At 38.4% G+C, this 15432-nt stretch overlaps 1 protein-coding gene across 1 annotated transcript in view; it reads right to left on the bottom strand.

Annotated features, from left to right (window-relative positions):
- Positions 1-15432, bottom strand: part of EDRF1 (erythroid differentiation regulatory factor 1) — a 48059-nt gene that overhangs the window by 706 nt on the left and 31921 nt on the right. The window contains 9 exon segments of the mRNA XM_084632953.1: positions 2-136; positions 3554-3720; positions 5032-5147; positions 5990-6143; positions 10396-10545; positions 10894-11052; positions 13295-13518; positions 14523-14741; positions 15207-15407. Of these exon segments, the coding sequence (XP_084489079.1) occupies positions 2-136; positions 3554-3720; positions 5032-5147; positions 5990-6143; positions 10396-10545; positions 10894-11052; positions 13295-13518; positions 14523-14741; positions 15207-15407 (1525 nt within the window).

Below are 15432 nucleotides of genomic sequence, written 5' to 3' on the forward strand. Positions count from 1 at the left end.
AGTCAGCTGCTCCAGCAAATTTAAAATGACTTCTATTCTTGCTAGCAGAGTCACACTTTTGTTGGCAGTTGCACGCAATAAAAGGGAGTAAACTTGCTTGTTGGTCTTAAGAACTTCCTCCTCTTCATTACTGCCACTGAAAAAGGAACCATAGGTATCCTGAACTATTACATTGTATCAAAGCATAAACAATTACATTGTGCAAATACTGATTAAAACAGTGACTACCCATCAAAAATCTTCTTGTCCCTGGGATTCCATGACTCCTGGTTCTCCCACTACCTCTCTAATCACTCCTTCAGTGTTTCATTCCAAGTATCCACCTCACCCCTAACTCCAGCTTTCAGAAAGAGTCCTATGGGGCCCTGAGCCTCACCCTGTCATCTTCCTTTACAGTTTCTGGGCAGCATATGCACAAACATGACTTCAAAGTACCATCTCTATGTTAACTCCCAGAGCTATTTCTCCATGCTATACCGGTCTCCAAATTGAAATCTCAGCCTGCCTTTCTGACAGCTCTTCATGACTATTGAGCCACCAGTTTAAGCTCAATGGGGCCAACACAAAACTCAGTCTTTCCCTACACAAGCCCTTCTGCTTTCTCTGTCACCGTGGGCACCACCACCATTCTCCCTGTCACTGTTATCTGGGCATCATCTTTGACCTGGCCCTTTCTCTAGCTCACACCTAAGAAATGTCTAAATCTTGCAGATTTTTCCTGCATAACATCTTTAGAATCTTGCCTTTCCTCTCCATACACAGCTAAATGTGTCATTCAGTCCCTTGTCATCTTGTGTCTTGGCTACAGCAGCCTTCTCCTTTCCAGCCTTGACAACTGCCATCTTGCCCCACTTATCCATTCAAAACATTGATGCGAAGGTAATTTTGCTGGCTCATCGCTTCAACTGTATTACCTTTCTCTCTGAATTCCTAAACTGGCTTCCCCTTCTCCAGTACATTTATGCCACTTTAGGAAATAAAACTCCAAAAGCCAGTTTTTAAAATCTCAGAAAAATAACAATGTTGCCACTGATATTACAGGTAATATATGTGACTAGTTGGTTTAATTGTAAATCCATCAAAAATTGCTAAGAAACAAAGCAGCAATTAGTTCATAACATTTGGCACAAAGCGGTGGAAGGTTTATTTAACACAGAGAACAGGTATACAATAAAAAAAGCCACTGAAATGCAAGCTATTGCCAGGATAAATTACAAAAATGTCTGGGACAAAACATCACTTTGAATTACTATTCCCCTGCTTACAATTTTACACAGCCAAATTCAGTTCTGCTTAAGCACTTAATTTTTAAAGAAGTCTTGCTTTTATGCAGGTTTATAGCCAGATTGTAACTTTTGTGGCTTGAGCACTGCAATTTCAAAGATGGGGTAAAAATTTCCCTTCTGCATTCTCCTTGAATGACTGCATCAATAACCATGGATCAGCAAGAGGAATTACTCAATTCCCACTCTGACCAAGCTAACCATTGCTGTGGAGGCATGGGGGAGGGTAGGCATTCCCCCCAACCCTATAGACAGAAAATGAACTGGGCATATACTATTTGCACATTACATGTAAAACGGTTAGAGAGAAGTGAATTTAACTTACCCTCAATGCACTTCTACAGTTTTTGAATGACACACATTAGCTGTATTAAGTTTGTATGACAATAGCATTCTGCTTTTATTTTGCAGACCTTGAAAAATTAAACACTATAACATAATTAAATTGAAGTGTATGTATCATATATAGCCTATTAATTTAAACAGAATATTAGTGATTAGAACGGTAGATGGGAAAAGAAAGTCTAAATATTCTACTCTGACATCACACCCTCTTCAAGGCTATGAAGTATGATCGCACAAAACCAACACAATTACTAGTGTTAGTCAATTACCATACATGTCAATTTGTTTAAAAAAAGATTGATTATACTCTGGTCCTTGGCATTTTGTATATTTACACTGCCACCCTGTGGAAGCTTTTTTAAAAATTAAAGGCACCTTACTGCTGCTACACAAGAAAAAGTCAGACTCTTTTCTAGTCTTTTGTCCTTCCACACACCCACCCACCCACCCCTCTTTCTCCCCTCTGCTTTATGATCCTTGTATACAGGAGGATGGATGCTTCTCTAAATGGCATTTAGCCAAACAGCATCCAACATAATAGTACGTCAGCTGCTTAAAACCTGGCCAGCGACTGTATTCCAATGTGAAAATACAGACAACTGTACTTCGATCTTAATGCCAACTGTGCAGCTAATACAGCATTCAGCAATAAAGAAAAAAAACTGTCAATGTACATGACCCTGGAACTAGCTAGAAGAAAAGGTTTTGTAAACATGACTCCAAAAAGGTGATTTTTGCTATTTATGCTATTTCTGATGCTCTACAAGCTGCCATAGTATCTACATAGTCTCAGCTGATGGGGTCACCACATATTTGCAGCTGATGAGATAAAATGTATTTTCTGGGTCCCCCTAGGAAAAATTAAAAATAATTACATCCAAGAGGAGTGATACTGGTGTCGGCAATTATTACACTGCCATGACTCTATTCAAGAGAGCCCTTGAAGGTCAACACAAAAAGAAAAAGAAAAAAAAAGAAAGAGGCCATGTTTTTGTTTTGAATTAAATCCTAGCAGTTAGATACTGTTTGAGAACATAAGGAAATGCTTACACAAAAAAAAGATAATCCTTTAGGCTGCCACACCAATACGTATTTTAGAAAATATTACAGTTCAACCTTACTAAGCATTAGCCCAAAATTTGCACATAAAAACATCACTTCATAATTTTTTAGCTATAGTGGGAACTTCAGCATACCCTAAATGTCATACTTCAAACTACATAGTCATCTGCTAAGTTCAGTAATTTGCAGTGGGTCTCCCAGTGTCTGTTCGCAACGTTCGGTCATAGGTGGAAACGTAAGGTAGACCCACCCATGTCAAAGGAAAACACATCCACCCAACTTGCGGCACAAACAATATATCACTATAGAAAGATGATGCCAAAGTCGGAGAGATTTTAGGCTACCTGCCAACAGCTGATTGCTGTGCAAGTTAGAGATGATCTCTGTACATGTGTATGCACATCCCTCCCTCCCCCCTGCACACACAAAACACACAGCTCGGGATGAGGGGCAGACAGAAGGAATGTCTGTTTCACCATGTTTCATAATCTGCCAGGGACAATATAAAGTTTTGATCATTTTTCTTTTTGTTATGGCCTTTATTTTCTCTTCTCAAAATCTTACACAGCTCTTTGGAAATAACAGATACAAGAAGCTGCCCATACACAAGGAGCAGACAAGTTTTTTGTCATTCCCTCAGTTACACAAATCACAAAACAGTAAATTCTCAGAAGAGTAGGTCAGAGTTGACATGTAGCTTGATCATTTACACACACACACACACACACACACACTCTTTCCAAAAAATACAAATTGCATATACAATTGCATTTTCTTGTGTGTATATAATATGTATAGATGCATCCTGGATTATATACATTGTAATTTTGCATTTTACCAAAGGTTAACAAGTCTCGACTTACCCAATTTTCTTTTTTGTTGATGTTAGCAATTTAATTGATTGGAGGAGGAGGAATGACAATCGAGATTCATATATAGTGAGAAGTTTTATTACTTCATCTTTATTAAGGTTAGAAGAGGAGTCACCAGGTGGTGTCTTCTGATCACTACTTTTGACATCCTCATTTATCTAAAAAACAGAAAGGCATTTCACCTCACCCAGCTAGCAAACTATATTTTTTAAATCAGGTTCAAATAGTACAATTTCAATTTAATTCACTTGTTAAAATATACAATGTTAATGTCAAGACTATTATTCCATGCTGTTTATGGAAATTGTTTTGGTAATAACTTATATCAGCACTGACAGGTTTCAGAGTAGCAGCCGTGTTAGTCTGTATTCGCAAAAAGAAAAGGAATACTTGTGGCACCTTAGAGACTAACAAATTTATTTGAGCATAAGCTTTTGTGAACTACAGCTCACTTCATCGGATGCATTCAGCATTGTTCACCAGTTACATAAGGCTGGCTGTGAAATTTTTCAAAGTTGCTTTAATATGTTCTATGTACTCCATCAAATTTAGTTATGAAAATAATGGGAAAGCATGGATTTTGGTAACTGGTTGTCAGATGGCACTGGCAATCTGAGCATGACAAACGTATCTCTGAATAAGTAAATATTGCTGCTTATGCTACCATCAGGATCCCTGTGATAGGGCTTAACTGCAAATGACCTTCCAAATTTTTAATACTTCAGTGACATGGTGAATCTTAGTGGACAAATATCAGCCTTGTTCAAAAGAAGTGTACATGCAACTCTCAGAGACTTCAGGGGATCCATAAGTGTACTATAGACGACGACTACTACTACTGGAAAGGAAAAACACGTCCCATTATACAGAAATACATTGGTCCTAATCAATCTCTGCAGAACTATGAGAATTCAGAACTACATTTCTCTTTGAAATTTTGGCAATTAGCTTTAATAAAACTACAGTTACGTCCAGTATTACTAGGATTACATTAAAACTTGTCTTATAAACTTGAATTCATCTGGCCGAGTTACAATATGTCACGCTAATAATATATAATGATGTTTGCATATACTATTTTTGTCCTCAACATTTTAATGCAGAACTTCACTTCTACTTAGATCTCCAACTATTCCGGTGCTGTCTGACAAGGCAGAACTTGACAGGATTCTAGAATGGGTTTAGCTTCAAAACATAAGATAGTTTAACTTTTGCCTTCTCTTTGTGCCCATAGAAGGAAACATCAATTAGAACTGGTCAGAGAGGAGTATTTCTGGCATATATATGCTTATCCAGACACAATGAAGAGAATTTAACAAAAACCTGAAGATGAACTGTAATAACTTAATATTTAAAGAATAGTTCAATTACAATTTCAAAACCAGTATTTTATTCCCAAATGAACAGGTATAAGTGACTACACAAGGTTCAAAGCAATAGACAATCAGATCACTTGTCCTTTTGCTTACCTGTTCACATTCAGCTAAAAGCTCCTTTCTGATCAGCTGGAATGCACACTGGGTCTTTATCAATATGTCTAGAGCCCCAAACAGAGTCTTTAGTTTTCCAGCACTACTGTTTTGACCTAAAATTAGAAAGACATGAGCTCTGGACTAATACAGCTAAATTCATGCAAGGATTTCAGAGTGTCTTACAAAGGTATTACTATTTGTATTACTGTGGTGCCTAGGAGCCCTAGTCATTAACCAGGGTCCCAGGCATTGTACACACACAATACAGACAGCCCCTGCTCAAAGGAGCTTACAGTCCGAAGTATAAGACAAGAGACAACAGATGGATACAGACAGGGGAGTACAAGTACACAATATAACAAGACTGGTCAGCATGACAGGCAGCGGTCTCAGCACTCCAGCAGCCTAGCTGTTGTCAAGATTGAGTTTTTTTTTTTTTTTTTGGGCAGGCATTGTGGAAAGAGGAGACTGCTAAGGAGGCATTTTAAAAGGTGGCTAATACTTATGGGGAGTGCCTCGCAAATGGGTGGGGACAACATAGGAGAAAGCACAAAGGTGCTTGCTTGAAAATTTCACAAGTGGGTAATGGACTAAAATAGGTCTTTCCCAGAATGTGGTTGTGTCCCAAAGCAGTGGAAGATTATTACTTTCTCAAAAAAATGGAGAAGTGGACAGTAACAATTTTAGTGTTGTTGTGGCCATGTTTGTCCCAGGATATTAGAAAGAAAAGATAGTTAAGGAATATCTTTTACTGGACCATCTTCTATTGGTGAAAGAGATAAGCTTTCGAGCTTACACAGAGGTCTTCCTTCAGGTCTGGGCTTGAAAGCTTGTCTCCTTCACCAACAGAAGATGGTCCAGCAAAAGATATTACATTACCCACCTTGTCTCAGTAACAATTTTACTCTTTTTTGAGATTCTCCCACAGAGATTCTTTATTTGTAGTCCAACTTACTTGCCATCTGAAACTCTGCAAATGCTACTCTTTCCAACTGCACACGAAGGAGCTCACAGGGTGCATCCTTTAGGAGTTGAAAAAGCTTTACTGCTTTACTGTAATGAAGTTCAGCTAGTACTCGATGCTGTTTCCTTTGATGCTCATCGCCAACCTGTAACAGAAGTACATTATGTAGTAAGTGTTTAGGCATTCAGGTAACAGATGCAGTGAAAAAACTGCTTATGGGGGCAGATCACAGCCACAATCATTCCCCTGCTCAATCCACAATTATGAAATTTGGAAGAAAAAAAAAATACAGGGTTGGCAATTTCCCAGGAAAAGCTAGTTTAAGAGAGTGTGCTGGTAAATACTCATTTAAACTAGGGAAAAAATCTTAGAATATACTAATGAAAATTACTGAAAAATACTTAGCCATTTGATAACAGTTTTGCAGTAACAGAGTCTGTAATTTCAATTAAAGGAAATAAAACAAATAGCATACAACTTTAGATTGATGCTATTATCTTTGCTACCTCAAAGAAAAACTTCTGAATCTGGGAATTCCCCTTCTTTGTCCGGCAATGAAAATTATGTGTTTGTTTAGCAAATTAAGAAGGGAAATTCCCAGATTCAGAAATTTCAGTTTCTGTTTGAGATAAACTGCCCAGTCTAGTACTCTGCCTCTTGATCTGGCTGGCTGGAGTGCAACTACTTCACCTGAACTCAGTGAGGACTCAAGTCAGAATATTCCAACAGGAGCAAAGATGGAAGACCACTTGACCCAATTCATGGCTATTCTGAGAAAGTTCATGAAGATGGCAAAAAGAGTCTTAGATACAGAAATTAAAAGGAAAAGTGTGTGGAAAGGCAGACAATATGAAGAAATGTTATAGCAAAATGCAGTTGAAAGAATAAAGACACCAGAACCACTGACTTTGGCTGAAACGTATGCGAGTATCAGAATCAGACTGAGGATGAAAGTACAACTACTACTACACTGCCATTGCCAAGTACATCAAAAGAAAACCAGATCCACGTCGCCCAAAGACAATGAGGGTGAAGTATCACTTCTCAAACATATCCATATGTGATTTTAAAAACAAAAAACTCTTTCAGAACCAAAACAGAAAGAAACTTGGGGGGGGGAGAATCATTTATCTATCTATTTTTACGGCTATATAAATAAAACAGGAAACGCTCCGCTCCTGCTCTCTGGTAACACAGAAACCTGCTCAGACTCTGCCAGTTAGGTAGCAATATTATGTAGTTTATGTTCATGTTCCCTCCAGCAATACCTTTACAGTTCCATGCAGCAATGCTATTTACAATGTCCTTTGTATCTTAATCCCTTACCTCAGGGTCTGAGAGGAGCAGACATCCAACTTCTCTGAGATAGCTGAGCCTAGACTGATGGCAATCCCTGTTCCTCTCCTCTCCCTCCCCCACCCCTTAGCATTTCCTTCCTGTCTCTTTTTATCAATCTTTAGCTGGTGTGCTAATTAATTCTTTAGCTCCCCCATGCTTCCCCACATTAATGGGTGCCAAAGCGATCAGAGTGCTGGCTTATCTGCTAGCGCCCAGCACTCTATCACACTGTAATATTTCCTTTTCTGTTACTGACCTTTTCTGTTTTCAAGGAATGATCAGCTGTCTCAGGCCAGGCTACAAAGCACTCAATTGAAAGCAGGTAGTAGATGAACGGTTAGACGCAGTTACTGACAACTTGAGTGTGGAAACACTCAATGAAATACATGAAAAAGCAGTTACATTATTACAAGATAGCTGGAGTAATGTTCACAATGACCCGGTGATAGCTAACTGTGTGCAGATAGGGAATACTGTGGTTTCTGCATCAGTGGTTGATAGTGGAAGCAATAAGACTGGGAAGTACTGTGCGACACTGACAAGAGAAGCCAAGGCATTAACAAATGACTGCATGATTGTGATGCAAAGAGCTACTTGACAGACACAGAAAAAGATGCAAAGTATGGGAAGCGATTTGGAACAAGACATATGGGTTACGTACTGATGTGCATCACAATGGCTAAATCCACTTGGACAAGACTCATCAAATCATTTGGTGTAAATGTTGTAGATTTACAAAAAAATAAAAATCTGTAATCACCATCAGCCTGTAGCCTAGTTAAAAGGCCAAGCATCTGTAAAACCCCAAATTCCTGGTGACACATGATGAAACAGTCAAACGACATGCCTGGAAACACATTAAAAACTGGCTGCATTATTTCAGGATTAGGAGTGATTATGAGGCAGACCGTGAAGACAAAGTGGACAGTATAATTAATAATTAAGGAATTTACCAAGAAGCAAAGACCTCGGTCAATTGAAACCAGTTGCTGTGGCACTTGACACATCCCAAAGAGACATATCAACAATTGCTGTTGTATGTGAACAATGATTGATCTACTGATGAATGAAGATCTTGCACCACACAAAGCAAAAGTACAAGAGATTGCATGAGGCAATTACTCCTCCACACATCTTGCCCATCCTCCTTCATCCAATACACACAGGAAAGAAATGCTCAGCTGAACAAGAAGAAATTGCAAAGCAGTGGCTGCTCAACAAAAATTATAACTTTCTCCCTTTACTTGAATTAAAGTAGAAGCTCTGAATCCAAAAACAAATGTTCTCACCCATTATCAAGGAAAAAAGTTTCCGCTGTAACAAAGGTGGAAAAATCTGAAGAATGATGATAATCCATCTGACTTCATAGCACTAGTTTAGGACAAATCTTTTCAAACTTTGGATACATTCATTCAAAACTGAGCAATAGGTTTGGTCTATCCACTACACCAGAGTTGGTCTTCTGCTCCAGAATGCTGCGTGGCAAAACGGACCTGGACTAGTAGTCTGCAACTCTGCATGCTTCTGACTGCTTAATGTTTCAAGCCTACAACTCTGCGTTGTTGTTGTTTTCATATAATGAAATTGGCTTTTCTTTATATAATATTGAAAAACTGAAATGAGTCATGACATTTAACTTCTTTGAGAAAACATCAAACCAAAAGTATACAGACATTCCCATGTTTAACATTATAATTATATATTAGTATGTCCACTGAAGATTTATGTGTACAATCCTAAATTAATCTCTGAATCTACTGCTTTATGTAACCACAATTTGAATCCATATGTAAAACAGTGTAGTGTGTGTGCAAAAGCAAAATAAAGTTAGAAAGCAACAAGCACTTTTTAAACCACCATTTCTTTATGTGATAAGCAAAACAACCCACTGCTATGAATACCAACCTTCAGCAAAAATAAGTAAATAAATAAAATTGGATAAATGCCATAGAAGGCAAAGAAACTGCCAGTCTTCAAAGAGATCAGAATGTGTCTTATTAAACTTTTATACCGTGGTAATGCTAGAGGCCATGACCAGGTTGGGCCTCATTGAATTAGGCAGCATGCAAACACCGTGACAGCCCTTGCTTCAAAGAGCTAGTAAATGTCATAGGTCAGGATTTGTAAACAAAAATCCACTTCAGATTACAATCATTAAAAATATCACACACATGTATATATACACACACACACACTGCATACTCTCCATTATCTGACTAGCATGGAGGGCACGGATTATTAGGTTAATCAGGTGTTCAGATAATCGAGAGAGCAGGAGCCATTCAGCAGCGAGGCGGCCTTCCCTGTAACCAGGGGCTCATCCTCCTCCTTGCAGTCTTACCCTGGATTTTCTGCTCTACCCAGCTCACTCACTTCCATAACAGCATGGCTGCAGAGGGATCCCTGCACTGTCACGAGATCCCTACATTCATCAGATGTGGGCAGAACAGAATTCTCCTACCCCCAGCCAGGACTCTGCTCTCCCTTCCAAGACCACAGCTTCCCCCTACCGCATCTTAGCTATCACTAGCCCTGTGGCAGGACACGAAGCCCTCTACAGCTCTGCTGTCATGCCCCTGCTGACACTCCTATGACAGGGGCTGCAGAGCGCTCTCTGCACTGCTGCAGGAGCCATTCAGCAGCAGGGGGCCTCCCTCATGGCCAGGTTCACCGTCCTCCTCTTGGTCCTGGCCAGGGGTTTCTGCTCTATTATCCGAAATGCTGCATTATCCAAATCCCTTCCTTGTCCCCCAGCATGAGATACATGATGAACAAGGAAGGGATTTGATAATGCAGATGTTTGGATAATAGGGTTTCAGATAAACAGGAGTATAATGGACACACTGTATTTATATTTGTGTACACACACACACACAGCACTCCTAGTCAGTACCCAGCCTAAGCCGGGGAAGCTAATGAGTGGACCAAATCTGATGACGACTCCTGGTCATGTGCCACCTGAGACATGTTGCGCATATGCTAAGAAGATACAGAGCATAAATTACAGCATACAAGAAAAAAAAAAATCTATAATGCAACTCAATATTCTGGACTATTACCTGGTTTCTCAAGCAACTGTGATACATGGAAGCCAGTCTGTGGTGAATAGTTGCAGCCCGATACTGGCAGAGGGGTTGTCGTGCAGACTCTGTATCAACATCACAGTATTTCAAAGATTTCATCATGGCCTCACTAACTTCCTTCTCTATCTACAAAAACAAGATTTCACGATGCAGTGTCAAAACATTTACTTTGAAATCATGAAGACCCAATATAAAAGAACAGGTTGTAGATGTTTACATAGCACTTTATATTTTAGTTTCTACAAAAGAAAAAAAAGATACGACAATATAACCATTTTACAGTGTACTCTTCTTAATGTGCCATATTCTGTTAGCAATAACTGCTACACAACAGTTTTTAATCATATGAAGATTTACAAGTTATGTATCTACTTTGGCTCAGAGCAGGAGTTCTCTACCATTCTGCTTGTTCTCCACAAAAAACTGAAGAATGGTTTGTTTCAGTGGATGTTGTTACAAATCCTCCTTCATTACCTGTTCCTGAGCCTTTCTAGATAATGGTGCATAATCCTGCTGCAAAGTTGCCATAGTAAAATGGGTAGTGGACAGTTCCCAGTTCACAGAATCCCAAACTGCTGGATGCATCTCTCTTTTGCCCAGTGATCTTAAAGCCTTCAGATAGTAATCAATAGCCTATAAACATGTTGTAAAGTAGTAGTTATTGACATGGGTTTATAGTATAGTGAGTGGCAACAATCCAGTATGCTTTATTCATTCTAATACGGAAGCATTTCACAACTCATCTGGACATTTTCTTAGCATTTTCCTCAGAACCATTTTTGTAATCTATTTAAATCATGCATCTCCTACATCTAACAACGGGCAATACCATGCAAATACAAAATTGGAGTTTAATTCAGACTAAAAATATACACAACACAAATTACGTTTACATTACAGTGTGCAGGTATGGAAATGGAAGCAAAATTAAGCAATAAGGATGAAATCCTTATCTCCTGTGTAGAAGGGAGGCCTTGGTACAAGGTAGCTACACACGGGAAGGGACAGAATCCACCCAATCCTGGAAGCAGAGTACATTATACAATGAGCAACTAGCCCCCACAAACATGGGACATGTGGTGTACTTTAGACACTCCCTAGTCATGGTCCATCCAGCTTCCCTGTCCACCCATAAGCCTACCTCCAACATGATACTGCAAAGACACTGCTTCAGAGCCAAGCTTTATGTACAGGAGGCTGCAAAGGCTATCCAGCTCTTTTTCCTGCAAAAATGAACTGTCCAGTTCAGATATTTTGAGCTCTGAGGCCAGGAGGATTTCTGCCCAAGACCTAACACACTGAGGACTTGTTTATACAGATACTAAAGATTCCATAGCATTATTCACAAGAGTTGGAGGGTTCAGTCCCAGTGTTCAGGACAAAAAGGTCCCTCTATCTTAAAAAGTGCTGTCAAGTTCTACTTTAACAGTATATCAGTGGTCTTCTATGTACTTTAGGAAGCCCTGAGAATCCTTTTGAATTAAAAGTGCTACTTAAGATATTTTCTTCTGAGATCTTTACCAATCAGTTAGCAATGAGATGGAGAAGACTGAATGTCCCCAGCTTCTCCTAGTAGCTTCGGGATCTGTCCAATCATTAAATGAATGATGCAAAATCTAAAAAGGACAATATTTAACTATAGCAAGGGTGATCTTTAAGTTCATTGGTTATAGTGTTTCCATCAGATATGTTCACAATTTTTGCTCTCCTTTCACTGAGGTCCTAAAATCCATTAAGGACTGTTTTATAGCTAATCTGAAAACTCAATTTTGAATGCATTTTTTGAATGTTTAAAATATAAAATTTTTGGTTCCTAAAAAGAGGAAAAAAAAAGTAGTTTAAAGAGTTAAATAAAAAGAAAAGGAGTACTTGTGGCACCTTAGAGACTAACCAATTTATTTGAGCATAAGCTTTCGTGAGCTACAGCTCACTTCATCGGATGCAACTCACGAAAGCTTATGCTCAAATAAATTGGTTAGTCTCCAAGGTGCCACAAGTACTCCTTTTCTTTTTGCAAATACAGACTAACACGGCTGTTACTCTGAAAAGAGTTAAATGTTAGTTTAAGGTCATCTGTTAAATACCACTTTCCAAGTCCCAATACTACTGCTGCATGTAATAATTCAAAAACACTGCACAAGGGGCATTGTAGGCCTAGGACAAACAGAAATACATATGTTAAGAAATATCAAAATTATTTACCTCTGATAAATTGTGTGTATAACGTAAGGTAAGCAAGGAAACGGCAATCTTTTTAAAGATGATCAGATCTGGAAAAAGTACTACTAATCAAAATACTACGGGCCTGATTTTCTAAACTCGGACATGCCTCTTCATGCTTAATTTGAATGCGTAACTGCAAATGTAAATGTCTATGCGTAAGTGACTGTATGCATATACTGAAATCGGCACATTGCTTCACAGAAATTGCTCTCACAAATTAAGTGTGCATTTGTGAGAGCAACTCCCTGCTTGTCAGGGGAAGGGGGAAAAAAAAAAAAAATCAATCAACTTTACTTTTTGTAACTGACAAAACACATACCTGTTATTTTTCATAGTGAGCATTTTTACATAGTTATGTTTATTCTTGGTATTTTCCTATACACTTTCAATTAATATGAAATCAATACACAAAATATTTTTAGTTTCTACATTTAAAGCTTCACCTGAAATAGTCATAATGTGTCTGCTAGTTGACCCAGAGGCCAATCCACCACTCCCCCACAATAAAGATTAGTTTGAAAATGCTGAACTACAGAAAATGATCCATCCAGAGAAATCTATTTTACGCACATGCTTAGTAGGAAATCACTGCAAAATAGCAAGGCCCATTCTTTTAAGCGAGGAACTGCGAGCTGATCAACAAGCCTTTTACCTTATTATAGTAAAGGGCCTCTTCTGGGGAAAATTCTCGCTTAAAATCTCCTCCGGCAGCACAATGTGCTTGAGCACAAATTCGCATCAGTCTTCCAGTGTTACATAAAAGAAGGGCAGAATTGGTTGCATCATCAATTGATTCAAAGTTATGAATCCCTTCTTCAAAGCAAGAGAAGCTTTTCTTCCACAGTTGCTGCTCTGCTGTAGATACACTTTTGCTCACTAGATCAAAAGAGGGGGAGGGGGCAAAAGGTCTTACAATTTCATTCAAGCTTCTTAAAGATTTTTAAACCATCAACATCTATATTAAATTATTGTTCTCATGTTTCTATAGTGTTAAATTCCAGAAAAGCATACAAGTCAAGACTGAAGACTTAATAGTTCACCAAGAGGGCTCGGTCTTGGCCAGAGCAAAGGAAAACTTAATCCATTATCTTTTGGCAACTAGCAATGATGTAGGCTTTGTGGTTAGTGTCACAAAGTGGTTGAAATTCTGAATAAGTCAACAGATGCTACCCTGTACTGCCTTGCTGAAAACAGTCAGTGCCTTCTGATAACATTAAGTCGAAAACCACTGAAAGTTAACAAAGACCTGGTAAGACAATGACCATTAAAAAGACAATTTTCTCAGCTATCTCAAAGTACTCAGATACCACTTCTTTCCTACTGTAAGTAGACAGAAATAACTCAGATACTATGCTATGAAGTAACCATGAGTAATTTGTTTAAATAACCAGTTGCTTACAGTTTAACATTAAGGTTCGATTTCAGCTAAATATTATTTTGTTAAAGAAAAAGAAAGGACAGCAAAATAATCATCAAATCAGAAATTTGGCAATAATATCCTACCTATAGTAATAGCCTGACTATAATTGGGCATTTTTGTGAGGACAATTGTGCTAGTATTCATATTTTTTCCAGGGAATTATAACTACTATAAAGTTTCTCCAGAGTCTTATATTCCATATTTTAGTACAGACTAAGGTGTTCACGTGTAAGGTGGAGTACCCTGAAAAACACTGCTTATAATGGAAGCACTAATATGCCATTAACTACAGGAGAGCGCATCTGTTACAAAGAAGTTCTTTGAAATTCCCTTTCTTCCTGGAATAAAGAATTCAGGTGACATCTCTCAAATACTGTTGCTGAAGATAATTACTGTTACACTGTTTGATGTAAACCCCTGAATAGAATAGTGTATAACAAGTGAAAAAAAAAATACTTGCCCACTCTCTCAGTCTGCACTGCAGCAGCCTGGTTCATGTAAAATACTCCAATTTCATTTCTGATGTTACCCATCCTCTTCAGTACTTGTGTATGCTGCTCTGGATTTTGTTTTTTTAAGTTACTAAAAAGCAAGATTTCATTAGCTGCCTCATAGCACTTGCAGCTAACCGAAAGCTGACATTCCAAGTCTGTAGACAAGTCAGTGGCCCATGCAAATACTGGAAAAACAAACAGCAAAAACTGCATGTCAATTATAAATTCTTTCTAAACAAATGTTATTTATTTTAGGGACTATGAAAAAAGTGTAATAGTAAAGGTTTGATAAAAATGACTGAGTTGTGCCCAAAAATCAAAGGGGTTCCACAGAGCCTAAAGAAAGGCAGAATTTGGCCATTACTTGAAAGATGTGAAGAATTTTTTTTAAACTCTAGATATATTTAAAGTACATGATTTTATCATATACTCTCCAGAAAAGCCATATGCCTAAAAAGCTATTTTAATTTCTATGTTCAGCTTTCTTTTTGACAAGAAAGAAACAGCACCAAAGCACCATAAGGTTCCCCCACCCTCAGGAGTGATATACTATACTGTTTTGCCAAAATCTGAGGAAACACTGTGGGATAAGTATTGGCAGATAGGACCACACTAATTCAGCCAAATATATTATTATTTTGATGTTATACCTTGACAGCTGGATTCTCTATGAAGACTGTGCAATATTTCGTGATCTTCTTTTGTTTGGTAGTTATATTCTTCAAGATACGCAGCTCTGTTGTTTGCATTCTGGGCAAGCATTAGCTGGATATCACCACAAAGGGTTAAACATTGACAAAGAAACAGTAGCACTTCAGCAGGCATATTGGTGCAGAGGCAGCAGTAAGTATCTGGTGGGGGGGAACCCAAGAAAGC

This window comes from Lepidochelys olivacea, assembly GCF_965140295.1.
Source record: "Lepidochelys olivacea isolate rLepOli2 genome assembly, chromosome: 7".
Lineage (NCBI taxonomy): Eukaryota > Metazoa > Chordata > Testudines > Cheloniidae > Lepidochelys > Lepidochelys olivacea.